The 27,355-nt window shown below is 34.0% G+C and overlaps 1 protein-coding gene across 3 annotated transcripts in view; it reads left to right on the top strand.

Moving 5' to 3' along the window:
* Positions 1 to 27,355, top strand: part of CSMD3 (CUB and Sushi multiple domains 3) — a 575,335-nt gene that overhangs the window by 136,309 nt on the left and 411,671 nt on the right. For all 3 annotated transcript variants that reach the window (XM_057367689.1, XM_057367683.1, XM_057367675.1), the window contains exon 4: positions 12,545 to 12,739. In XM_057367689.1, coding sequence (XP_057223672.1) covers positions 12,545 to 12,739 — 195 coding nt within the window. The remainder of the gene's footprint in view (positions 1 to 12,544; positions 12,740 to 27,355) is intronic.

Here is a 27,355-nt window from a genome sequence, read left to right as displayed (position 1 = left end):
ATTATACTTTTTTTCCTCATGTCTCAGCATGTTCCCAGTATMTTTTGGCAAATGTAAGAGAAAGGCAGAGCATTACATTAAAGAAGTGAGAGATTTGAAATGGAATAAACTAGTGGGGAAAAAAAGAGACACAAAAGTATAATCAAATTTTCAGCTTATATAAACATACAGTTCTATTTTAATAAAAGTTAATGACTCATTTTTCCTAATATAAACTATATGTAGAGGGAAGAAAATATGTTAGAACGAAATTTTATTTGAGTTTTCTTGAAATAAGGTGGATACTCCAGAAATCACATCAACAGTGTAGTCCTGTCTATGAAGTGTCACATGTATTTTAGTAAATATTTGATTAATTGATAAAGAATAATTTTTTTCAGAATTTTCAGACGCTATCCCCAGCCATCACTTACATCGAGAAAGTTGACTGCCAAACTTATTACAGCAGAATGCTGGACTGACCATTCAGGGCCAAGTGACACATCTAAAGAATAATTTATACATCTGGACATGTATAAATTTCCTTGCTCCTGACTCAATCAATTTTTTTTTTTTTTTTTATTTTCCTTATAGCCTTCTGTTTCCACTTGGCCAGTACATTAATTCAGATAATATCTGATAACCAAACCACATTAAATGCAAAAGTGCTTCAATTGTTACAAATGTGTCTGATAAAAATAGGCTTTTTCCCTGAATGAAAACACATCTTTCTAAACTTGTTGAGAGAAAACTTTAAAAAATGTATTTTTCTCCTTATTTTTCTTTTTCATCAATATTTTGCAGGGAAAAAAGGAGGCAAAAGCTGAAATGTTTATCAGTTCGATAGTGTCTGTCCAACAAAAATGGAAAATAAACCTGAAAATCGAGGGTATTTGTCTGTCAGTTGGCACTTGCAACTTTTTTCTTCTCATATATCTCTATATCACATGATTGAGCATGTCAGATATAGACCAGAGGATAGATTTCTGCGTATTCCCCACCATTTCACACTGTGTTAACAGCCTACTTCTATAACGTATATTTCTTTGACGCTGTTTAGCTCTTCTAACACACCAATCTGTCACTCTTTAAAGAAGTTTTGCAAAGATCTCTATAAGATATATGATCTTTCAGTGAGTTAGCACCACAGTGAACACTTCATAAGCTCTGTCAAACAGTGATTTGTGCAGTACTGCAGCAGCCTTTTCCTAGAACATTTTTCTTTTTCTCAATAAAAGCAGAGAGTATTGAAAGTATTTAAAAGTAGAAGCTGAGAGGGCATTATTCAAGTCATTTTTCAGTATAGAAATACCAGTAAGTTCAGAGACATGACTGTTACAGCTGTTTCAGTATTAACCTGTCATGTAGAGATAGCCAGAGAAATGGTGGCCTACACAGGTGTTTAATGTGAAGCTAATGCAAACCTTGAGTTATTTTAATGATAAACCTTTCTCTCCTCTCAAATTATGACCACTTCCACTCATTCCTGTAACAAATTAGTCAAKAGAGGAATGACCCAGAGCAGGTAATGTGAAGGGATAGGAATAAAAGCAGTTATTCTGGCTGCCATTATGAAGGCTGACTATGTTAATTCTAGTTTATATTAGTTACAAAAGGAGACTTTGAAGAAAGAATTTGATACGTTTACATCACATTAATTACATGGCGTTTGTTCTCCATCATTACATCTATAAAATGAGATTTTATTTTACTACTGATGTCTCAAACCAGTCATTTTAAAGCAGGAATAGCAAAGTAAATTGTTTGCTCTCTGATCCTACAAGATGTAGACTAGAAACTGCAAATAGCATTTTCTGATATTAAAATGTMTGGGGGAGAAAGAAAGACACACATAATAGTCCATAGCCCAGAATCAGTAGTGTACTGAATCATTCATATTGATATGTTATTTACTTTTTTACTATTAGAAAGAAGAAAAAAAAAAAATGTTAATTAACTACTTTTCCCCAAGCTCCAGAAATGATAGCTTAAATAAAGCAGTGCCTGCTACGTCAAGTGATACTTGCTTATAGAAGAATTTTGGTACATCAATCAGCCTGAAAGTTCTTTCTTTCTTCAGACATTTTAAATCATTTCTGCATAATGAAGTCATGCTTCATCAAACAATACGATAGTTTCATTCTCCCATGCTTCAGAATTCTGAAAATGTTTTTCCAAATGTGCCAGGGAACTTGGGAACTTGCCTCCAGCATAAGGCAAAGTACACAAATTTTGAGACTCAAGATATGTTCTCTAAGAACTGCACAAGCCCATGCAACAAAGGTGATAATAGAATGCTGAACACCAACACGAGGCAGCAATTCTTTACTGTGAGGGTGGTGAGTCACTAGAACAGGTTASCCTGAGAATTTATGGATGACCCAGCCCTGGCAGAGTTCAGGGCCAGGTTGGATGGGGTTTTGAGCAACCTGGTCTAATRGAAGGTGTCCCTCCCCATGTCYRGGGTGYTGGAWCTTGATGATCTTTAAGGTCCAGCCAAACCATTCTATGAGTCTATGATTTTAATGTTAATTCTTGCAATAGGAAAATTTTAGCATAATGCTGAAATAAAATATCAATTAYGGTTGATTGCTTCTCAAGTGAAGRACATCTGAATATTCTCACTAGAAGMGAAAAGGAAATTTGGAATAGGTGAAAAAAGCAGATTTAAAGTTTTCATGTTTGGAGCTGAACATACCTTTTCTCYTCTGGGAAAAGATGATCCTTTTGGAAGGTACATGGGTGCACCACTCAGCACTAATTCATAAAACAAAATTGTTATGGAATTAAGTTATTGTGCTAGGTCTTGATAAGTGGCCTGTGGCAGATGTTTATTCACATTGTCATCCATTAATCTGATCAACTGTCTTTCTTGGTTAATGAATCATCATGTAAATAATTTGGATAAGATCAGTAATGTTCTATTATTTCACCTTATGAAATGGAGTCAATAAGCSATAATGCATTTTAGCACTGTAGAATTAACAGGGTAAGTACCATTAAAAGCATAAAAATGYATATATCCTTGATCTAGTATTTTAAATGTTCTCACATCTGGACATTTTTAATTAAAAATTCATGTTATACCTGAGATGAGCATTAACCAGAGAGACCTTTTCTAGTAAATAGGACCTCATTAGGTAGCCATCTGCTTCAGACCTTGAATGTATGATTGTGTTTAGACAAATTACTCTGACAATAAGGCTTTATTATGCAAGGTCTGCATTTTTGATGTATTTCTGAGTTGTATCATAGACACAGAAAAATGAGCAAAAGAAAGGAGCTTTACTATTAATTGTACACTTTTAAACATAAATTTTCTCTTGCTCAATGTATCAACAGTGTTTTCAGCTATTTTCTGAATGCACAATCTTTTAGTACAGTTTGATGTAAGCAAAAGGGATTACAYTTCCATCCTAGAGTGGAGATTTTTACTTCACTATTTTGATAAAAACATTTTGATTCACAGTAAGTCATGTTGCATTTTAGAATGAAATATTTTTAGCACACAGTTTTTCTACATTACCACAAATTTGCATTCTTGAGAGTATGAATAAAAATTAAGGACAGATATACAATGTACTAAAACATGGTTAAATGAATAAACTCTATGACAGCCATACATTGTCTGAAAGATATGCTGGTGCACCATGAAGTATTCACAAAAATACTTTTAGTGCTTGGAGTAAGGGTTTTAAATTTCCCTTGATATTCTGAGACCTTGAGACACACAAAAGGATAAACAGTTGTGTTTTCTAAAGAAGATCAGTTGTACAAAWAAGAATATTCAGAAAATTAATCTTGTATTGGCTCAACAAAGACACTATCCAACCACAACATATTCTACCTAGTAASCAGTATTCTCAACCCATTAGTTGAGATGCATTATAGAATATAAAAAAAGACCTCTGAAGAGTTGGGTAATGTCCCCATGACATCCCAGAAAATTGACTATGACCCTTTGCCATCAAATACAATAAGGACATTAATGCTATCAAGAAATAGTGTGCTGTAATAACAACTGTGACACAGATTTGGAGAGAGGAATGATTTAACCTTCTAAAGGAAAATTCTAAACCATAAAACTTTCTAAATKAAGACTAAATGACAGAACTAAGGCCATCTTCTCAAAATGGCTAAACCAGAAGCATTTAGAACATAAGCACAGGAATATAGACCTACCTTTGTCACCATGTTTCCTGTAACCAATGTTGTTACCATGTATGTTTTTCATACCAGCAGTAATGATGGAAGCCACAGTGAAATTTCACTGTAAGAGACAGCATGTCCTTTGGATAAAAGAAGCAGATAGTCAATGAAGTGATCACATTGCATCAAATGTTTGAACCTCTAACAGGGCACTTCAGCATCTCCTAATAGTAATTCTACACTATATAACCAACAGATATATACCAAGAATATCTAACAGATTTGAAAAATTGAAATTTTCTTACCTCTGAGATAAATATGGAAGGAAATGTTTGTTACTCTGCCAGGTCATTCAACAGCTCTGAATGTTTCAGGTGCCACCTAGTGCCCAGTTCACGTGTCAGAGACCCCTTCCGGAGAAAAGAGTCTTTCTTTGTGCCCTTTTATGTCACTGTACAACATATCCATGACATCCCATATCTTCATCTTATGTTTTAAATTCCAGTTTTAAACTCTGAGTGAGTCACAGTAGCAGAAATAACTTTCTCTCTCTTTTTTTTTTTTTCTTTTTTAAAACAAGTTGAAAAGTTCAACATACCACAAGTTCTGTGCCTTCAGTGTTAAGACTCAACTCATGAAGAAGGTCTATAGCAGGGAAACCTTGGTTTATCATTCAGACATGAGGCATGATTGATTAGCCATGTGTGTGTATCCTTGGACACTGTCAGTTCAGATGATCTTTGCCAACAGGAAGCTGGTAGAGAAATTACATTCTTTTTAAGGTTAGCCAGTTGCTAGTTTATAATTTAAATCATCAGTCTTTCAGATTAGCCTTTTTAACAGTTGAAGAATCAATTCATTAAATAGAAATGCCTATCAATACTCTCTGAAACTTCTCTTATATTTCTTCTTTTATCCTTTAGAAGTCTGACTACTTGTACTTTGAGTGTATTATTTTATTCTGTTTTCTAATTTCAGMGTTTCTATCTTCTTCAGTATAAAAAAATATACATCTTTCTAATATTGTTGTTACTCCTCGGAACAAATRTGTAACAAAAAATGGAATTCTAATTTCAGTTGGAAACTAGATATGATAGTACATCAAATATAGAAAATTAATTAATTTATTTGACATATGTATCTATTCTTGTTTGTCAAACTTGTGTGGAGCTACTGTCTATATAATACCACACAACTTGTTTGTGYTATGACAGCCTCCTTCAGTGACTAAACAGAATTTTTCTAAATTCAGTTAGCTTTTYATATATTTGGTTACTGTAAATTATCCAGGTAAAAACAGCCAGTGAGTAACAATGCAAMATTCATATTACATAGCATAAAGTAAAACCAGGTGAGGCATTGGGGCTAAAGTGGAATGAAAAGAGATATTACAATGAGATAGTTGTTGCCATAATATTTCAGAAATTGAAAAAKAAATTATTTTATATAACTCTAAAAGACATTGMAAGAAATACATAATGCAGAAGGACTATTAATAAGGTATATATTTTAGGATTACTTTTTATTTTAGATTGTACTGGGCTCTGAAATAATCTCTTCTTGGTGATGACAACAGCTGTCTGTGTGTGAACACAGGCAGAATTCAGCCATATTAAACAAGTACTCAGAATCACTGCAGTCTAAGTGGAACCATCCCATTGTGACGCTGATGTACCTACACAGCCTTTGCATGACAGACAGGGTGCATCTGTCTGGATTTCCATTTGAGAAGGTGAACAACCATCACACATGGCAGATACAGTACCTCAKGTTTCAAATTAAATTGATTTGGCTGAATAGTTTCAGAACAGTGTGGACGCAGCAATCTCTGTGACACTTGCAACTCTATACCCAGGCCAAAACTTCATGTAGTCTCCAATGATATTCCTCAATCCAGGCACTGTGTGCATTTACCTTCCAGCCATACTGGGAATTTAATGGTGCCCTCAGCAGCTGTGCAGGAATTTACTGCAGATAAAGCTCTAATGGAGTTCAAGTGGAATTTGTTAAAAGAAAGTAAGCATGGCTAGTGCTGTTACTGTATCACTTTGCTAACTATCTGGTATTTGCCTGATGGTCATTTCCTTCAAGTAACACTTTAGAGTCTGTCTGATGGGGAAATGTTGGATTTAACCATATCTACTGTTGGTTTCCCTTGGCTCAGGTTATGCTGTCCTGTGGTTAAATTAGTGACTGTCATTGTGTTTGTGCACAGTTATTCAGCTCTCTAGTGCCATTCTGCACTGCATTGCCAGAAGTGTGTCCAGGTGGCAAAGAAGGCCAATGGCATCCTGGCCTGTATCAGGAATACTGTGGCCAGCAGGACCAGGGAAGTCATTCTTTCCCTGTACTTGGCACTGGTAAAGCCATACTTTGAGTACTGTGTCCAGTTCTGGGTCCCTCAATTTAAGAAGGACGTTGAGATGCTCAAATGCGTCTGGAGGAGGGCTACAAGGCTGGTGAAGGGTCTGGAACACAAGCCCTGTGAAGAACAGCTGAGGGAGCTGGGGTTGTTTAGYTTAGAGAAAAGGAGGCTCAGGAGAGACCTTATTASACTCTACARCTCCCTGAAGGAGTTTGTACCTGCATGGGRGTTGGTTTCTTCCCTCAGGCAACCACTGACTGAACAAGAGGATGCAGTGTTCAACTGYGCCAGGGGAAGTTTAGGCTAGACATTARGRAAAAATTCTTCAYTGAMAGAATGATCRGGYACCRAAATAGTCTGCCCAGGGAGGTTCTGGAGTCACTGTYCCTGGAGGTGTTTAAGAAAGGATTGRATTTGGCACTCAGTGCCATGGTTTAGTTGATAAGGTGGTGTTAGGTCATAGGTTGGACTTAATAATTTCAGAGGTCTTTTCGACCGAGTTAATTTTGTGATTCTGTGATTCTYATTTAACCAGATATACTGAACAGTGTATTGCATGTGAAGGGAAAACATTGCAAACCCTGGACYATTTCTTGTACTACATTTGTCATGCTCAATGTATTACTGTTACTACAGTATTGTACTTACCCTTTGTTTCCTCCACATATCCTGGAGGGTTTTTTTCTGTACTGTTTCTTGCTATTCCCTTGTTTGTAGAAGAACTATGTTAACACAGTTCTAACTTACTTAATGCTGAGACAAGTTTGTTTCTATTAAAATAGCATATGACTTCATAGCTATAAATAGAAACATTATTGTTTTAGTGGCAAGGAAGATAAATCCAGTGATTGTTTCAATTAAAAGCAAAAAACTAAATTGTAATTAAAAGCAAAATCAAGTTCAGTACAAAAATGTACATTTAAAGTTCTCTCAGGACAGGGTTCTTTGTCATATTTTGACATGAAAATAATTTCAAAATTAAGAAAAAAGCAAATTTATGTAATTCATAAAAGAGTAGGTAACAAACTGAAATATAATTACCTGTATTATGTTTAGTGAACAGTAGAGACCCTCAGTGAGGTTACTATTACATATATGTTTATCAAGAAAGAGCAATTAGAACAGGAAAAGCAAAAACCTTCATTTCCTTTGGGGAAAAAAAAAAAAAACCAAACCCAAACTTCTCACACTTTCTCTTGTTTGCCTATTTATAGTTAGATACTAGAATAGGACAGTCTCTTTTGACTGCTCCACAAAAAAAAATGAAGAAAAACTTCAGAGAATTTTAGATTATTAGACAAACAGTTTCTGTCACTGTTGTAAACAAAGGTGAATTTCAGAGTAGTGACTCTTTATTTGGCACTTGCATCTTGAGGTGACAGATTTGTGGGAATCAAGGGATAATAATTTTTGTTGTTGAACTTCTTCAGGATAGACCTAGATTTTGGGGGAGGGAACTTTTTTAATTCAATAACTATTTTAATATATCTGTGATGTTTATGGTAGATTTTTCAAACCATTCATTTATAATGTGTCTTTATTCTCTGAATCCTACGTTTTGTGCMACTAAATTGACACTTGGATAGTAGGTTTTTACTTTTTTTCCTTCACTGCACTTAATTTCCTATTTCAAATTTTTCTTGTGGTTTCCTTCACTCTGTAATCTCAAGTGGAACATGGATGTATATGTATATTTAAATATGAGTGTAGGAAGAAAACAGTAATCCTATATTTATCAGATAATTCTTCTAGTCCCCATTAAATCTAAATCTAGACCATGCTTACTCATAAATTCATGATAGTGATGTGAATGAAGACAGAATAGAAAGTAAGCAAAATATAAGTTTTGAGGAAAAGGCAAAATATTGTGAGTTAGAAGCTATATATCTAAGTTACTTTGTTTATAAAATCTTTGGAAAATTATGGCCACCTAAAATTAATTATTATAAGATTCAATATAGATGAATTTTGGACAAAGGAATTTCAGACTACTTCCTATTTTTACAAAGACATCATCTGTCCTAGTATTTGGGACCTTTGGAATGTGTAACTCTCCCTATAGCTGCACACACGCTCTGAAATCAACCTTGAGTCTTCAGAACCAGAGCATTCTTGCCTGTCAATAAGTCAAAGTACATATGCACATCTTTTCCAAGTGATATCCATGTACAAACCTATTTTAAYATTTCCAGTAAACCAAGCCTTGTCCCAAATGACAACTTGAGTGGTCTCTGGAAAGAAATATTCCATGGACCGCATTCACATTTGCATGGTGGAGGAATTACTGTTTGGATGGTAGACACAAGTGAAAAAGGAGTTTAGGACCATGCAATAATAGGGAGAAGAGCCAAACTGGGAGTGTAGGGACAYCAGGAGTATTTAATTTCAAAAGTACTACATGAAATAAGTATTAGCCTGTATTGGGATATTACATATGTCTTTCCATAAGTGASTACATATTGACAGTATTTCTCATTTTATGTTGGGAAAAATGGAATCATAAAGAATTGCAATAGCTGCAAACAAAAACTATGAAAATATATGGATCAACCCTTTAAAAACAAAAATTATTTATATTATAAAATTTATAATAATATAGTGTGTGAAAGACATCAGTATTCATAACTAAGGTGAGTKCAATGCAACATTATGACAAATGCCTTTATTACTGGAATATGTGAAAATACATTTTTTGGATATTTGGTCATCCAAACATCACATTATAAATTTCATGTTTAAACATTTTAGGGAGGACAGTGTTACTCTTGATTTCATAAATATCATAACAGAAAAAAAACCTTATTCCTGATTTAAAATCTGAATAAAAACCAGGTAAATTTGAGATGTCCATATGTGGTTCTTATTTGTTTTTCCTTGAATTAATYCTGACAAAGAGAGTCCAAACTTTTGCTAGTCTTTTCTTTTGAAAAAAAAAAAAAAGAAATAAATTATATTTAATGTTATTTAATTTTAATATCTTATTTTAATTAGTATTTATAAGTGGCTGAATTTAGGCTAATTAAAGTCTTTGAAGGAGTGCATCCACTCCTACTAAGCAGAACTCTCCCAGATACATTTTACCCACAGCTTTTTAACTGAATTTCCATAGACATTAATAAGAACTAATTAAATAGAGACTTATTGAACAGCATTGAAGGATATTTTAAGCGTTGTGTCTTCTTCACACTACGTAAAAAAAAAAAAAAAAAAAAAAAAAAAAAAAAAAAAAGAGGACAAATATGTTCATACATACCTTGTTTACAAAATTAAATCTAGGACAAATAAAATTCCTGCCCAGAGAGAGATTGAAACAATTGGGACAGCATGCTTTGAAAAGGAGATGAGAAATAAACACAAAAATGAAAAAAGAGTAGGAAGGTGTAAAAAATTCAATTATTTTCAGAGTACATGAACAAGGAGAAGTTCAACCAAACTCTAAGATGGCAAATTTAAAAGGAAAYACTTTTCCACCCTTCATATCATTAGTGATTATCAGAATGTCACTGAAGTCAAGAATCTGGGGTTTGAATAAAAATAAGTGATGAGTTGAATAAAAATTGCAATCTAGTTTGGCAATTCCTCTGTTCCCTGACAGCTGACAATCTTAGGGTAAGAATCCTTAGCTTTAAATGTCAGGGAGTTGGTAGTACAGTGTCAYATTCAGTTTGAAAATAGATACTACCTATCAAAGAAGAAAAATGCAGTTAGTGAATTATCTCCCTCTCSTCCCCCCAATAAGGCACTTGTATATGCTCAAAATGAAAATACTCACAGAATAAATTAATGTACTTAAAACTGTACGATTTATTTTTTTCTACTTTCTTATCTAGAATCAGGAACAAAATGGCTTGAAGGGTTAGAAGTAATAACACACTCCCAGGCTACTTTCATAATGTTMAAAAAGTTAATGAAAAAATCCAAGTATTCGTTTTAGATGAGTCATATAGTATTGTAACTGGAAAATTAGTTTTATTTTAGAAGGAGGGTGATTTTTAATTAGTGCTTTAAAATATAATCTCATAAGAATAAATCGCCTTCTGTGGGAAATTCTTGGTGAGACAGCAGTAAAAATAAAGGAAGCAATTTTAGACAATGACAGTTAAAGACATCATTGATAATCTTTATATTTTTTATTTCGAAGGACAGAGAATCTTTCTGTGACCTTTTTAAAAAGCCCTGAGAGACACAGACTTCTGAAAGACTTCATCYTCTTGGAGAAGTTGAAAATGAAAAGATAGTATACAGGCAGAGTTTTCAAGTTTATATAATATGATTCATATGATAACCAAAATCCACAGGATGATATTCTTACATCCATTTTGACATGCTATGATGATAAATAATAAACTGAATAGCCTTGAAAACTGTTAGAGGATTTAAAAGAAATTTATTTGAAAAAAAATATGCAGGAGTATCTGCAGCATTGTCTCCTCTTCCAGTTTGCAAGCAGATTTGAGAGTGTTGTTTCAGCATAAAATACTTCAATAAAGCAGTGGTAAGAATATCAGTTCTTTAGGTGAGCTTTGAAGTGACCAAGATGAGATAGGCTACTTTTTTGCCTCTGTGTTGTGTCCTTGTGTAATGAAAGTCAAATCCAAACCCGCAGCCTATTATGTAAGARCAAGCAGGAAATGGCAGCAATGACATCAGCAACTCATATGCATATTTAACATATTCACATCAAAACATGATTGGTACATCAAGTTCTGGAAATGAACTCATTGTTAGCATATTTTTTATTTATAGTGTATAARTATGTATGGACATATAGAGATTATATTTATGATTGTAGTGGATTCTGCCTTTTAATAACTGTTAGAGAGTTTTGTTTCATGACTGGTATCAGAAATCTAGTAGCAAATCCTAGTTTTTGGTAGTTCTGGGCATTGAAGTTTGAGAATGTAATTWATGTTGTGAGACATACTGATTGTTTTGATAAGCGTTTATACATTTTTTTCTTTAACTGAAACCTACTATAACAGCTTAGATATYTAAATACACATTCATGAGCACATCAGGGATATTGAAGAATAATTTAGTCACATGGAACTCAAGAAAAGAAATTAAAGAATGCATACATACCTCTCTCTTCCTCCATCATTTTCCTTACTTTTTAGATTAGGAGAATTTGGCATGAATCCAAATACAGGTTTACCTGATTTGCATGTTCCTGGTTGGTATTAGACTGGTAGGTATGCTTGGTACAAGCTTTGAAGAGCTCAGGAGGAGATTATGAAACATCTTTTGCTCACACTTGTACAAAATCCATCTTTTAATGTCCATTAACTAAAGGACTTTGGAAGTAATCTTGTAATCTTGGTGTAATCAAGCTATTTGTGATGCTGAAATACCAGTCAAAAGGTTACACAGTCAAAGTGTGAGTGCCAGCTACTAAAATTGAACTCTGATGCCCTCAGAGATCAGACTAAGAGCGGCCATGAGTCATTTTGGATTCTCAGTGGTTTAAAATTCTGTATTAGATGAGAAGTTACCAGACCTATGGTATTTCACATGATTAAATTAACTAATCCTTTGCTCAGAAATCAGTTACCCACAGTATCTCATCAGTTTYCCTCAGTATCTAAGATCTATTACAGCTTTCTGATCATGCTGTTAAAATTTTCTTGTCTTGATTATTTTTTCTTCCGAATTTTTTSAATTTCAATCTGATGTTCTTTCATGTTTATATTACAATTTTGTTTGTTTTGGAGTTATATAACTTGAAAGTCAGAAAGATATCAAGTTGCTTTGTTTCCTCTTCCTATGAAATGATTTCTATCAATTTAACAAAAAATTTACATGAATTTATAGATGGTTAGAGCTTAAGGAAAATCTTGTGTTCATTTTCATTTACCTTTGGATATGTGGGTACATAAGATGTTAAATACACTAAATCAGCAATGGATTTGTATTTTGAAGAGTTGTATATTCATGAAAACTCATTATCTTTCCAAAGCTGCCTTAATTTATGTGCCTATATTCTTAAGCAAAAAAAAAAATAAAAAAAATAAAAAAAAAAAAAATTTATTCATAACTATGTATCTTTTTCAGAATTACAGAGTAGTTCCTGTGGCAATCCAGGAGTTCCACCAAAGGGTATTTTGTATGGTACAAGATTTGATGTTGGTGACAAAATCCGATACAGCTGTGTAACTGGATATATTTTGGACGGACACCCCCAGCTTACTTGCATAGCTAACTCTGTCAACACAGCATCGTGGGACTTCCCTGTTCCTATCTGTAGAGGTGAGAGAAATCCTACAGTATTGTTCTTGAATATACACGTTAGTATTAATAATTTTTGATCTCTGTCTTAATAATTAAGTTGTAAGCTATGATTAAAGAAGCCCTGTTTTGAATGTTTTGGTCTCTTGCTCACAWGTATGATGTATCTTAGCATATATACCTACTACTTTTTAGGTTGATATTCTACTAAAACTATTGTTCCCATTTATTTTAAAATAGATGTTATGCCATAAGAACTAGAAACCTTGTATTAAGTAAAATATAAATGTCTGTGTACAACATACTTGCAACTATGAGAATRTAGATTTGGGATCTGTTAGTATTTCCTAACGACCGACTTTTTGTCTAGTAGTAATTTAACTATTGAGCAAACAGAAATATAAAATTGCCAAAACAATTGAGCTACAGGGTCTTACCTTATTGTCAGTCAGATTTGAGTATCTTAAGATTTCTATATAGGATATCCATTGTATTCTAGCAAATATTGCAGGTATAATCTTTTTCCCTTGCTCACATTACAAATGTAGCAGTAGTAGGGAGCACGTTTTATTCATAAATCTTATTTTCTGAGAGAAATATTGTTAGAGAGAAATTAGACTTRTGGAGCAGCGAATGGAAGTTATGTTGATTAAAATAAGGCATTATCACTACCATACACAATCAAAGACAACAAAGATAGTATTTTGATGAAACAATTATGTCAGGAAACTTTGAGATCAGTTTCTAGATTCACAGGCTAATTTTACAAAATGCAACTTTTACATTTGTCTAAAAACATTGATGAAGTMTTGCAGAGACTACAAAACCACTCCAACTGACATTACCATTTTAATAAATACAGATTGCTTAAAATATGGTTAACCAGCATTGCAAAAAAATTAATTATGTATGACAAAAGTGTTTCATTGGAAATACTCTACTTTCATTTTCTATTCCTGCTTTAGAGCTATTTAATATGTTTATCCAGGTCCTGAAGATACTACAAATTTATTTTTAAAAATACTATTTTCCAGTAAAATTATTTATAACTTCTGAATCTTCCATTCCTCCTTTCCAGAAAAATGCTAGCTGATAAATAAAGGAGATAGAAAATCAAGGCATATATCCAAATTTTGTTTTTGAAGATGAGAATGCAAAAGATTTGATGTGAATAATTAACTTGCAAAAGACTTACATTTGTAACAAAAAAAGAAGTCTAATGGCTTCATTGCAGACCCTTGTTCAAATGTTCAGACCCTTGTTCTCAATCTGCCAATTCTGAAAATAATTGGCATAAAATACTGTATTCTTAAGTGAGTYACACATTATTTTTGATGCAACGTTTTTCAGATCTTTGGATATTATTATTTTGGTTTTGTTCCAAGGAAAGATTAAAATATACTGTGGAAATTTGAACTGGTATGGTAAACCTCTGAAGTAGCCTAGTGGTTAAACATTACTAGCTGAAGACTACTTCATAAAAATATGAAAAACTTTTTTTTTACATATAATTACAGAGTTAGTTCTRGACAGTATCATGTCTTAAGGCAAAATAAAGTTAACAAATTGGAAAGGCTTCAGAAAAAGAGGAAACAAGTTCTGTTAGGTTTCAAAATGGTAATTTTTGTCTAGAAATTGAAGGAACTCAAACTTTTTGGTGTATGTTAAAGAGGATCAAGACAATGGCTTGATTTACTGCAGAAACTCATGCAGAAGGAAAACAGTTTTTTTGAGAAGACAATGCTCTAATCAATAGCAGTGAGGAATTAAAGGGGTAAAAGCTTGATGAATAAAAACCAAAAACCCTAAGGTACATATTTTATAAATTACTGAAACATAACCTAAGAATGTGACAGATTCTTGATTTGAGTCTTAACATAACGGCTTAAAGCCTTGATGCACTAATTGCTGTTAAGGTATTTTTGGGTCACGTTCAATAAAAGAAAAATAACTAATTATTTTCAAGAGCTGCTTCAATGAGCCAATGTCTTATATCAGAAACATCTAACTTTACATATAAAACGTACTCTTGTGGTTCCATTCTAATGAATCTCTCCTAATTTTGCCTAATACAATTATCCAACACAGAGTTCTGCAGAAGGTTGCTAAAGGTGATTACAAACTAATGAGCTTCTTATCTGTTTTTCACTGTTTGCCATGGAGACTCTCTTTGATTAAACACTCATCCTTAAAGATTTCCTGTGATATGAAATGTCTTATTATGCCCTACCAATGGTCATTACATCTAACACGGGGAATCCTGGCACAAACAAGAAAAAGCCCAAGAACAGAACAAGGCTACATTTTATTCAATATGAATTTCAGGGTTTTTTGTTGGCTTGTTTGTTTTTACATTTTGGAAAAAAAAATGAACAAAGTCTGAATTTGAGGCACACRTAGAAGACAGCAGACTTAGGATCATAGACATCTGTAGATCAACTGTGTAAATATCATTGTCATCTGCCTTTTGTAATTCAGAACAAGTAAATTTGAGGAGGTTTTTTTACTTCTTATTTTAGACCATTCCTTTTACATTGCCTTCACTTTGAATGAAGAGAGGAGGAAGAGGTCATGCTTGTGCTTTAGCAATGTGATTATTATGGATTGATATCTCAAAATGGGGAATTTCATTGGAAACAACAGTATTTTGTATTGTTACAAGCATATAYACAGAAAATTGTACTACATGCTTTATTTTTGTCAAATTAGATCAATATTTGTATTTTTTAAAGTTAGACAGTTTTGGGCCAAATTTTATCATTTTAAAAAAGGGCCTTTTCTCAAATAGCAATTTAATTGTCTCCATAAGATTTTATTGAAAAGTCAGCAGATATATTTAATCATTGCTTTAGTTGTTATTCCATTTCTCAATAAGCATTGTTTGAATGCACAAAGTTTTTCACCTGCCTGTTTTAATCACCATTCAAATAATTTTACTTTATTAGATTTATTAGAAGTGGAAAACTCCCCCTTAATTAGAAGAAAGCTAAATTGTATTTTTTTTGTGGTCAGCTACATGGTGGAGTTGCTTTTTATATGAGACAACACTTGAAATGTACTGACCTCCACCTTGGGGTGGATGACGAGCAAGTTGAGAGTTTATGGGGTCAGTTCAAAGAGCAGATTAGTAAGGGTGACACTGCCGTGGGTCCTTTCTACAGGCTGCCTGATGGGATGGAGGAGGTGGATGAGGCCTTCTCCAGGCAGCTGGAAGCAGCCTCAAAGTCACAGGCACTGGCTCTTGTGAGGGACTTTATCTACCCTGGCATCTGCTGGAGAAGCAGCACAGCAAAGCACAAACAATCCAGGGGGCTCCTGGATGACAACTTCCTATCAGAAATGGTGGAGGATCCCACAAGGAATGGAGAGCTACTCAACCTCATATTATCAGCAACTTCTCCTTTATGGAGATGTGAAGGGTGGGGGCAGGCTTGATTGCAGTGACCATGAAAATGTGGAGTTCAGTATTGGGCAAGGAGGAAACAGAGCAGCAAGTAAGACTACAACCATGGACTTCAGGACAGCTGACTTTAGCYACTTCAGGGATATTGGAAGAATCCCACAGAAACAGGWCCTGCAGGGAARAGTGGTCCGAGAWGGTTAGTTGGTATCTGAAGATGATTTCCTTAAACCAATAATGAGGCCTACCAACGAGCATGAAACCAGGCAAAGTGGGGGCAAGACCTGCATGGATGAAAAAAAAAAAAACCTCCTGTCATTACTCAAGCGTAAGAACTAAATAAACGAAATACACAGGAGTTAGAAGCAGCATCAAGCCACTTGGAAGGAATACAGAGAGGCTGCCAAAGTAAGTAGAAATGAGACCAGGAAGGTTAAGACCCATCTGGAATCAAATCTGGCCATGGATGTTAAGGATAAGAAGAAAGCTTTCTTCCAATACATCAGTAACAGACTAAAAATGAAAGGATAATGTGGGCCCATTAGTAAAASMAGGGGGGATCCCGGTAACAGAGGGTGCAGAGAAGGCAGAGTTCTCAAATACCTTCTTTGCATTGGTCTTCACTGACATGASCATTCCTAAGGGTTCTCTGACACAGACTGGGGTAAAGGAATCTTGGAAGAAAGACTTTTCCTTGGGGAAGGAGGATTGGGTTAAACAACACCTGAGCAAACCTGACACCCACAAATCCTTGGACTCTGGCAGGATACATCCACAAGTGCTGAGAATGCTTCTGGACACCATAGCGGCACCACTCACGGTCATCTCTGTAAAGTYGTGGTGATCAGGAGAGATACCKGGGGACTGGAAAAAAGCAAATTTCACTCTGGTCTTTGAAAAGGGCAAGAAGAAAGACACAGGGAACTACTGACCMGTCAGCCTCACTTCAGTCCCTGGAAAGATGAYGGAGCATCTCATGCTGGAGGCCATCTCTATCCATATTGATGACAAGAAAGAAATCAGAAGTATTTAGCGTGGATTCACTAAAGGTAAATTGGGTTAGACCAAGCTGATTGCCTTTGACAATGAAACCTGGATCAATGAGGAGAGATTAATGGATATTGTGTACCTTGACTTCAGCAAGGCTTTCGACACTGTGTTTCACAAAATCCTATGAGACAAAATCAGGAAGTGTTGACCGGATGGGTGGACAGAGGTGGATTAAAATCTGGCTGAATAGCAGATCCTGAGGGTTGTAATCAGTAGCACAGGTTCTAGCTGGAGGTTTGTCACTAGTGGTGTCCTCCAAGGTTCCAAACTGGGCCCAGTATTAATTTATTCACCAATGACTTGGATGAAGGGGCAGATGCCTCCTCAGCAGGTTCACTAATGACACAAAGCAGGAATGGTCAAAACCCAGAGTGCTGTGAGCCCTGCAGAAGGACCTTGACAGGCTGGGGAGATGGACAGAGAAAAACCATCTGAAATTCAACACAGGCAGGTGCWGGATCCTGACCTGAGGAAGAAYGGCCCCATGCACCAGTACATGCTGGAGGCTGACCTGGAAAGCAGCTCTGTGGAGAAAGACCTGGTTCTGGTGGATGCAATCCTGTGCCATGTGCTCTACGATGACCCTGCTTGAGCAGGGAGGTTGGATCAGATCACCCACTGTGTTCTCTTCCAGTCCTATATGTTCTGTGAATCTGTGGACTGTACTGTGTACAATCCATGACTAGTTTTCAAATAAAGCCTTCTCCCCTGACAAATTAATTTTGATAAGGCTGTTTTCAATTGTGAAATGTGATGGAAGCTTAATTATATCAGCTATTCCTGAGCTAATATTGCAGMTTGCAGTTTATTCATAATGCAGCAAGCTAGGAACAATTCACTGAGGGTAAAAAATACATTTCTATATAATATTTTCATTCTATAAGGTTATACCAATTAGACACTTCCATAATCAAGGAAGTATTCTGACTTTAATATTTTTTTAGGACTTCCTACTCCATACCAAAATGGGTGTTGTAAGAAACTCCATTCTAAAATTTATTTTTTTTAAGAATTCAGTAATTTCAAGAGCAGAATACAGTTGTRTATGTATTCCTAGATGTTCTACTAAAGTATTTTCACTATTGCCTGTACATATAGCTACAAAATATTACTCYATATAAAACTCATGTTTGTATTTTCAACAAGAGACTTTGTTTTTCTACTTGTCTAAAGTGACATGTATTGTGATTAGAGAAATGCACATCCCACTGACTAGCTTCATTTTTTTTTTCCGTGGACATACATTTCTGCTTTTTTGACTATTTATCTGGGTGGACAATGAGTTATTTCTTCCATATATTGTAAAGACAGCTTAAAGTTTGAAAAGGTTCATACTAAATTCCAAGTCTGGGAATTCTGTAATTCACTGTAATATATATACATATATGTATGTACTTAGGAAGATATGTTTCTTTTTACCTATCTGTATAGATGTATATCTAATTTCTTCTTCTGTAGTGGTTTTATTCCAAATTAACTGTGTTGAGATACTTATAAGCTCATATTTTCAAAAATTATTGAACAGCTGTCAAATTTGGATTAGAATATTTGGCTCATTATTTAAATATTTTGCCATTTCCTCTATGCAGAACCCACTGGAGTGAAAAATTCGTTAATTGCAAGTCACTGGTATAATTGTGTAACTATATAGATACATGACTATACATATTTCAACTCCATTAGGTAARCTTTAGGTCAGATAAAACAAAATAACTTCAAATGAAATTAAAGTGTCTTGTGTACCTTGCAATACACTTTTCTTGAATGATTGTTTATATATAGCCTAGAATAGTAGGGAATTTTGAAAAGAAAAAAAAACAAACTAAAATTAAACTTCATGAAACAATGAAGAAATAATATAGCAATATGATATACATTGTATATACATATATACATTTGGTTGCAGATGGATTTATGATTTTATGGCATCATGTCAAATAGAACCTAAAATACAAGCAGTAAAATAGGATGACTGCTTTGCATCTTTGTTGTAAGCTGGTCTTTGCAGGCTGAGGAAAGAACAAAGCAGGATATAAAGCCAAAGTACTGCACTTGATGCCATMTAGTGCATTAACTACTGGAACTGACAATACACACAGAGGAAAATAGAGTGCACTAACTTAAAAGCAAGAATAAATTACATTTTGCAGGGAACAAGCAGCTTTTTGCCTGAAGCTAGTTCTTATATACAAACTGTTGTCATAGCCCTAGTATAGTGGTGTCAGTCTGGATAAGAAACATGTTGGACTACTTGAGAAAATTGAAAGGAAAACATAAAAAATMAAATTAGAAGGATGCATATATATATAAGCAACTATATATGTGAGCAATTTTTCCGAGATGGTTTCACAGATCCTTTTTTGGGACATAACTAATCAGTGGCTTAGAATGGCCAATAATGTAATGGTTGGTATTAAAAAAAATGTAAATTGTCCAAAAATGGCAATCATGCTCCCTAGAATTAGAGACATTAATTAAGATTCTTTGGGGAGAGGAAATGATGAAAAAGATCTATGTTTTTATTGAAATGATAGTATAATGGTTGGGTGTTTTCAAGTGCCATGCTGTGTGCTATCAAACAGGGCCCAGAAGATTCACAAAGTAATACCCAGAATGACTTTTTGACTAAAGAAATACACATAACCTTTTGTTGCTTTGAATTTTTGCAGAACCTAGTGAGTTCTTTATTTTAGCCATCTTTAAAATGTGCAATTTTTTATACTAATAGAATCAAACTTTTGCATTTATGAAAAGCATTGTAATTGTTCACTACAGTACCCTACCATACTTGTATTTTCTCTCTATATTAGTGCTTATCTCAGGATAGTACCTGGTACTCATTATCAAGGAAATTCAACATAAATGCAGTCTGCTTATGTGAAAAAAATATACCTGAGCCTGAAGAACAGCAAATCCCCATGTGGATTTTAATGGATGACCAGAACCATGGATTTCTTATCATTGTAAATAGTGGTGAAACTTCATTGAATTATGTGAAGCTATTTCAAGTCATTATTGATGTGTTGTACATCAGGAAACTGGTACAGAACTAGAAATGTTTATCATAATAGAATTATCATATATTCCTAACACTAACGCTAAAATATACTAGTTTTACTGTATCAATATTAGCATTGCTAATATATATAATGCCTGTTAAATGGCACTCACTGAAAATATACCAGCAATAATAATGATCTAACATTGTACATGCTCCATAAGCAGGCAACATTATTCACAAGTGTTCTAATTGGGTTTAAATGGATTCATGTCTGAAACCTGTGCTTCATTTATGATAATGGTGGTCAAATAATGAAGTTCTTAGGAAGGAGAAATGCTCCCATGTGAAAATTTATGGTGTGCAATGATGTGCTACTGTAGTAGTGATGATACTTGAAAAAAAAATTACAAWTTTTCAGAAAGCAAGCTTGCTATGGAAACCTTTTCAGCAAAAAATAATTCATTTTTATTAGCTTCATTTTTTAATCAGGATTTACCTTTTCAAAGCTTTGAATAGACTAAAATGGTTTTTTTTCTTGTTCTTTCTTTAAAAAAGTATATATCCACATCAGAATATTCATCAGAACATCAGAGTMATGCTTTCATTTGGTTTTTCCTAGTTTGGCTTCACACATCTTTATGTGATTTCAGTAATTCCTATCAGTAGTAAAGGGAGTTCTCCTAAGATCCGTTAAAAATTTACATTAGCAGAGGACTAAYCCTCAGCTGRTGTGATTTAGTCCAGAATGAAAAGGTCTATGCATCAAAGCAATTTAACTTCWTCAATGTAGTAACCATGTTAASTTGCAAAACAGGCCTCTTAAATTAYATCTCCAAACCATATACAGAGGACTGGGAAAAGAAGCAGAAATGAACTGTTWCTAAATAAATTAAATTCTGCTGAGAAGAACGTGTATGTAATTATTCCAGGAAGAGAACATTTGGAAAAAGTTGTAGATCACACCAAAATAAAGAGAAGACAGACTTAGCAATGCATTATCTTGCTACTTTTCACGCAAAAAGTACCAATAAGATCAAATTTAATTAAAAAAAGATTGTTATAACAAATTATAAAGGCAATGAAGAGGAATAGAGAAAGATCAGGTTTTAAATTCAAGAAATGTAACCCAACATGGAACAAAACAAATCTTCTGGAATACCAAAATCTTCAATCCCACCATTATGTTCAAACTGGGAATTAGGAGTTCTTACACAGGTGGGTGGAARTTGGTTGGGTGCTTTATGAAAAGCTTGAAACACTGCTTTTATCTCCTGTTTTCTTAAAAAGTTTCTTAAAGGATAAAGGACATAGAGGTTAATTATGCTAATTGTAWATGTTAACATATGCTATTGAAATTATGTTGCAAAATTAACACTGAAAACAATGTAACAGTAAAAATTATTCCTGAAACTGAAATGGGTGAAGATTACTTAGAAGGATCAAGATGAGTGAACGGGAAGAAGTAACCTGTAAAAGTAARATATTGGTTTAGCTTGATGTTTATCATCAAAGCACAATACTACAGTTTTTAATTACAACAAAGACTCAGTCTTTCATGTGTTATTTGAAACTRATTTCTTTATTTGTTAGAAACACCTAAAGATCATTTTAAGAGGATAGGTGTTAATATAACTAGTTTAATTCTAGATTGGGCTAGTAACTTCCGCTTTTGCAGGTAATTGTTTTCCTTTAACATCTTCAGTTCTTCTAAGGTTCATTTTCTACATGGCATTCTTGGATAAACCCTTCATTGTTATCAATTAGCAGCAATAATATTTGTAAAATAATTTGAGATACTTTGAAAGTAATTACTGGTAAATCCCAGGTTCATTAACTTAATTTACTAAGCTCCTTAATCTATAAAGCTTCAGCTGCCATGGGCTTTTAAACAGACCAGTATATTTTCCTCACATWATTGAAATTATGGCTTGACAAACCTTTCAATATTTTCAGTTTCTGTCTAAAATGAGAATTTAYCTGGAAAAATGGAAATTGTGAAAACCATGTTCAGTATTTAGGTATCACTTAGCAAATTCTGGTTCATAGCTTAGTTGTAATTACATCTGGAAAGGCAGAAGTCATAGCAAATTAGTTTTCTGGAGTCTTTAAAGCCCCTCAAATACTTCTTCAAGAGAATAACTGATTGCCAGTAGTGTTTTTTTGCAGGTGAAATATTTAATTGCTACAATTCTAGCATGACATTTTAGCATTCTTTAAAACTACATCTGTCTTAAGTCTGAACCATTCTTAGTCTAAAGACTGATTCACCTATGGAACRTGAATCTTCAGCATTATTTAATCTTCTTGTTCTTATCATTAGGGGAAATGTTGCTGGTTTATTTAAATATTAAGGTATTGCTGTTGGTGACTTGTAAGATGGTTTTCAGAAATGTAGCCTGTTTTAAAGTTACAATATTTACAACTGTACATTGATAAAGGAGTCTGTAGATTATTTGGTTGTGTTACTAAAACAAATTTGGAATTTCACAAAATTTATTCATCTTTTCATTCAGCTCTGCAAATTCAGAGGCTATTACCAATTTGCCTTAAATGCCTCTGCTGACTGTGGAAGAGCATTTAAATGTAATGATACTGTAGCAGTTTTGCGACATGTGTATGAAAGATTCCATCAGCAAATATTTAATTTTTCACAGAACTGACTGTAATGAACATATAGGTAAACAGTCTGTTTTGTTAATTCATTCATCTTGTATGATGGTCTTCTGATTTTTGTTCAGGATGAAACCTTTGATGGTAGATCTGTACAAGTGTAGCACACAACACTTCTTTCACATTTCAGTCAATCAGTGGAGGTGACCTTACTGCACTTACACAAAGTAATTAATGGGTAGAAGTTCTCTTTTAAGCACTACACCATAAAGTTAATTCTAGGTTCTTTTGAGAGAAACTGAGAGGAGGTCAAAGATTTTAACTGTARGAATTTAGAATCACTAGTTGCTTCATCAGTTTAAACTTCCTAGTCCAAATACTCTTAACATTGGCTGGTATTTTACAGCTCAGAGAAACTTCCTGATGTGCAGTTAGGCATTAATTCTCTCCATGTCAGAGTTTCCTCTTATCTTTCATTTTGCACATTTGATATCATATCACAACACTATATATTTCACAGAATCATCAAAGTTGGAAGAGACTTTCCAGATTGTTTAGTCCAACCATCAATCAACTACCCCTAAACCATATCCCTGGGTGCCACACCCAGACGCCTCCTGAACACTCCCTGAGATGGTGACTCCATCATCTCCATGGGAAATTTGTTCAAATGCCTAGCCACTCTTTCTGTGATTTTTTTTTTTTTCCCTAATGTCTAATCTGAGCATCTTCTGGCACAACTTGAGGCCATTTCCTCTTGAGACATGACAGAAGAGACAGACCCCCATACTTAACTTTTTTTTTTCAGGTATAATTGTAATTATGGATTTTTAAAATTTTTGTATACATATTAGAACTTTCTAACTAATAATGAAAAAAACAATAGTCTTTGTTTTAGAACAAAGTTCAAAACTAGTTCCCAGTTTTCTCTTCTTTAGTGAACTATGAAGAAAACAGAAACCTTTTTCAGTATCAATACTTACTTAATCAAGTTGAAAAGAACTAAGATCCATGAGAAACAGGTACTTTAACTCACATTTAAGTCAGGTAGCAGTAGACAGGGGTCAAAAACAAAGGATRCAGAATGATGGACACATGGGTGATATCAGAAATGATAAAGCAAAGTGAAAGCATACCTGTCTCAAGTCAGCCTGGGACACAAGGAAGACTCACAGAAGAGTGATATTRTTGGACTAAGACATAATAGGACAGCTCACATGGCTGGAGTGTAATAAAGGATATATGCAAACTTCTCAGAAGACAAAGATGCASAATAGGCTGGTTGAGAGTTTGTGAATCAGGATCAAAACACTAGAAGTCAGGGAACTCATATTGTCRGTCCGTTATACACCAGAGGATAAAGGTGAGAAAATGTGTGTAGTGGTCTTGAAAGAACTCACACACTTTAGTTCTCTTACATTTTAACCCTCTTGGTATTTGTTGAAAAAGCAATAGGGCAGGATGAAAACTGCAAAGGTTTCAGAAGATCTTAAAGAATCCATACCTTCATCCCACTGCAAGATTTATTCCCACTAGCTAATTGTCCAGAAAAGTTTTTAAAACTTTCCCATTTTCCAGAGGCAGTGGTCTTTCATATTTGATGTTTAATATTATTGGAAAGGACTTATATAATTTACTCCACATATATTTTTCTTGCTAAAATTTAAACATACTATCTTTTCCCTCCTCACATATACTTTTGCACCTATGCACATTAGAAACCAACTATTTTCTTCCTYTTTGCAATTTCTTTTTACATATTTAGTTTTGGTTCTCTTTAACTACTATAGTACTAATGCTATCTTACTTCACAACACATGAGACCACTTTGCTAATTTCCCCTTGCTTTCTTTTTATAATTTATCCAGTATCTGAAGTATTGGGCCTCGATTAGCAAAAACTAGCTCAGAATCTTTGTGCTTCATGGATTGCATCTTATAGTTATAGTACGCTCTTTCTGGTCTCTGGATGTGTCCATTTAATCACCTAATTAATCTGTAAGGGTTATTTTAATTATTGTCCCACTGGTAAAAAAATGTTCTGGTTTTTAAATAACTTTTTTTTAATGAAAAAATATTTTGATTTTAGTTTTTTTGTTGTTTGGTTGGTTGGTTGGGTTTGTTTTTTTCCGAACATTAATTGTTGAATTCCAGGTAGATAGGCAAGGCTCTTCTCTTTTTGTATTGTCCATGAAGCACTTGTGGTAAGGCACAAATAAAAGGGTTTCAGTAGACAAATTTGGCCAAAGTCCCAGAATAATATGGTRTTTATTTACTGCAATCTATAAATCTCTATGTTGGCCAAAAAAGTGGTGTCAGATTCCAATTTTCTAACTATCTGAAATAAAAAGCAAAGTGCATGCATCTGTAGGAAAAATGCTGTGGTTTAACTCTTCATTTACTCTTATTTAATTTATTACACATACTGAAAAAGCAATATTTGGAGATTCATTCTTCCTGCATCTTTGGGCACCAAGTGAAAATGCTGAGGTAGTGGTTACTTCATGTCATACTGAAAGAATGGTGGAAATTATTTTCTAGATTTGTTTATCTGAAAATGATTTTTAAAAAGCAGAGGTTTATTAATAACAATAATGATTATAACTTCATGAACAAAAGTAACTTTGGAAATTTTACTTTCATTGGAGATGAAAGCTCACAGGATTTCTGTCATCTATSCAAGTCATGGGGATATTATCCACACACCAAGGATTTATAAAGTGCTCAGTTTCTACTGCCACTAGGAATATCAAATACTTAAGTTAAATTCTAAAGTTAAATCAATATCAAACACTACCATTCCATCACCTGAGTAAATCAAATTAAAATGACTGATACTCACTGAGCCAGGATTTATCACCAATTAATGGTACAGCAAATGGATTAAAAACGTTGCTTCTTAAGAAGAAAGCAGAAGAATGGACAGCAGAATAACCAATAGCAGKTTCTCTGGATTCTCAAAGGACAATAATGACAGCTTTTCTTTTTCCCAATTCCCTGGCAGAGAAGTCAGTTCTTTTCATATAACATGCAGTTATGCATTACTCATGGTACAAGATTAATAACTCCAGGGTGCTGTCATCTTCCTTGTTTAATTGCAAAGCTGMATTTAAAATACAGCTAAATCAGCAAAGTGACTTGCCAACCATTTGCTCTTTCTAAATGTTYCAGGCAGCCACAGTAGGTCCAGTTAATCTGGTATCTGTAGGTGCATGGTGGCTCCATGATCCTCTTTTGCAGGGAACTGTAGCTGCTCAATTAAGYTTGAATTGTGTAAGAAAAACAWRTATATATAACAGATATATSTATATCCATAGAAAAATTCCTACTRTTTAAAGACACCTCTTAAAAGGGACTTAGAAAGCAAGTGATAAATTTGCAAAATGGGAAATCAGAGTCTGAAAACTCTTGCCTTAAATTAAAGGCAGCCACATATGCTGACACTCAGGCACAGTTTGATGGCACTTTTGGGTACTATTTTTCGTGCCATTACAGGTGTAACATTTTATCACAGTCTTGGGCAGTTTTATTTTGTTTTGTTTTGTTTTTTTAATAAATAGAAATGTGTTCAACTATAATCAGAAAATAAAATACACATTCAACATATGGTAAAATCAAATCTATATGGTAAACATGTTCATGGTTCCTTTCACTTATTTCTCCTTCTAACAATCATATATCATTAGAATAAGGTCCTCCCCTTTTGATCCTGTTTCCTCTGGAGCYGTCTGGAAGTGTGGCTGGATATTTCAGTCATGTATAGTTGACACAGTAAGGCGTGTTTCATTTCACTTTCTATCGGCCTTATAATTATCAGATGAAAGATACTATAAATTAGATATTTTCATTAAATATGTGGGACATAACCTGATTACTATAATTCTGTTCTTTTTAATTCTGTAGGTATCAATTAAAAGAATTTCCTTGTCTATGCTAAGGATAATTCACTTAAATTTAAACCAAAAAGAAGCCTGTCCCTAGCTCCTTTACTGATGCAGCTGTTTGCACACGATATACTCAATTCATTAGCAAAATAGGGAAAAAAACTCCAACCATCCTAATGATGTCTACATTATTTTTCTCCATTTCATTCCCAATAGTGACACATTTTTTCATTTGTCCAAAATGTCTTGGTAAACTAGGTATTTCTTTTCACATATACAGTAATTTCCCAATGTTATGTAAAGAACTGTAGTTATCAAAGAGACCAAAGCACACTCCRTCCTTCTTGGACTGAATTTCAAACATTTGAGGATGACAGTTTAAGCATTCATTTTGTGTAAGAATAAAGAAACTGCATCTAAGACTGAGATTTTATACACTTTGAAAAGTTTATGTTAGTTTTCAACGGCTTTTCTATGGTGAACCCATCCATTCATAATTTCATAAAAGTACAGRTGCTTAAGATATTTGTAAACAAGTTATTTCTATTCTTCAGCAATTATTTTTCCCCACACCCCTAGTTACTTGTATTTGGAAATTAAACTACCATATTACATTTAAACAATGTAGTGGGYAAGTGTATGAGTTTAGCTTTTCATGAAGTTTAACAATGCAAGTAGTTTCCTTGGACATTG

Source organism: Malurus melanocephalus, unplaced genomic scaffold, assembly GCF_030028575.1.
Source record: "Malurus melanocephalus ecotype Western Australia unplaced genomic scaffold, MMel_1.1 scaffold_3, whole genome shotgun sequence".
Classification (NCBI taxonomy): domain Eukaryota; kingdom Metazoa; phylum Chordata; class Aves; order Passeriformes; family Maluridae; genus Malurus; species Malurus melanocephalus.
The sequence above is the reverse complement of the archived record's forward strand: the minus strand, read 5'-3'. Positions and strand labels throughout refer to the sequence as shown.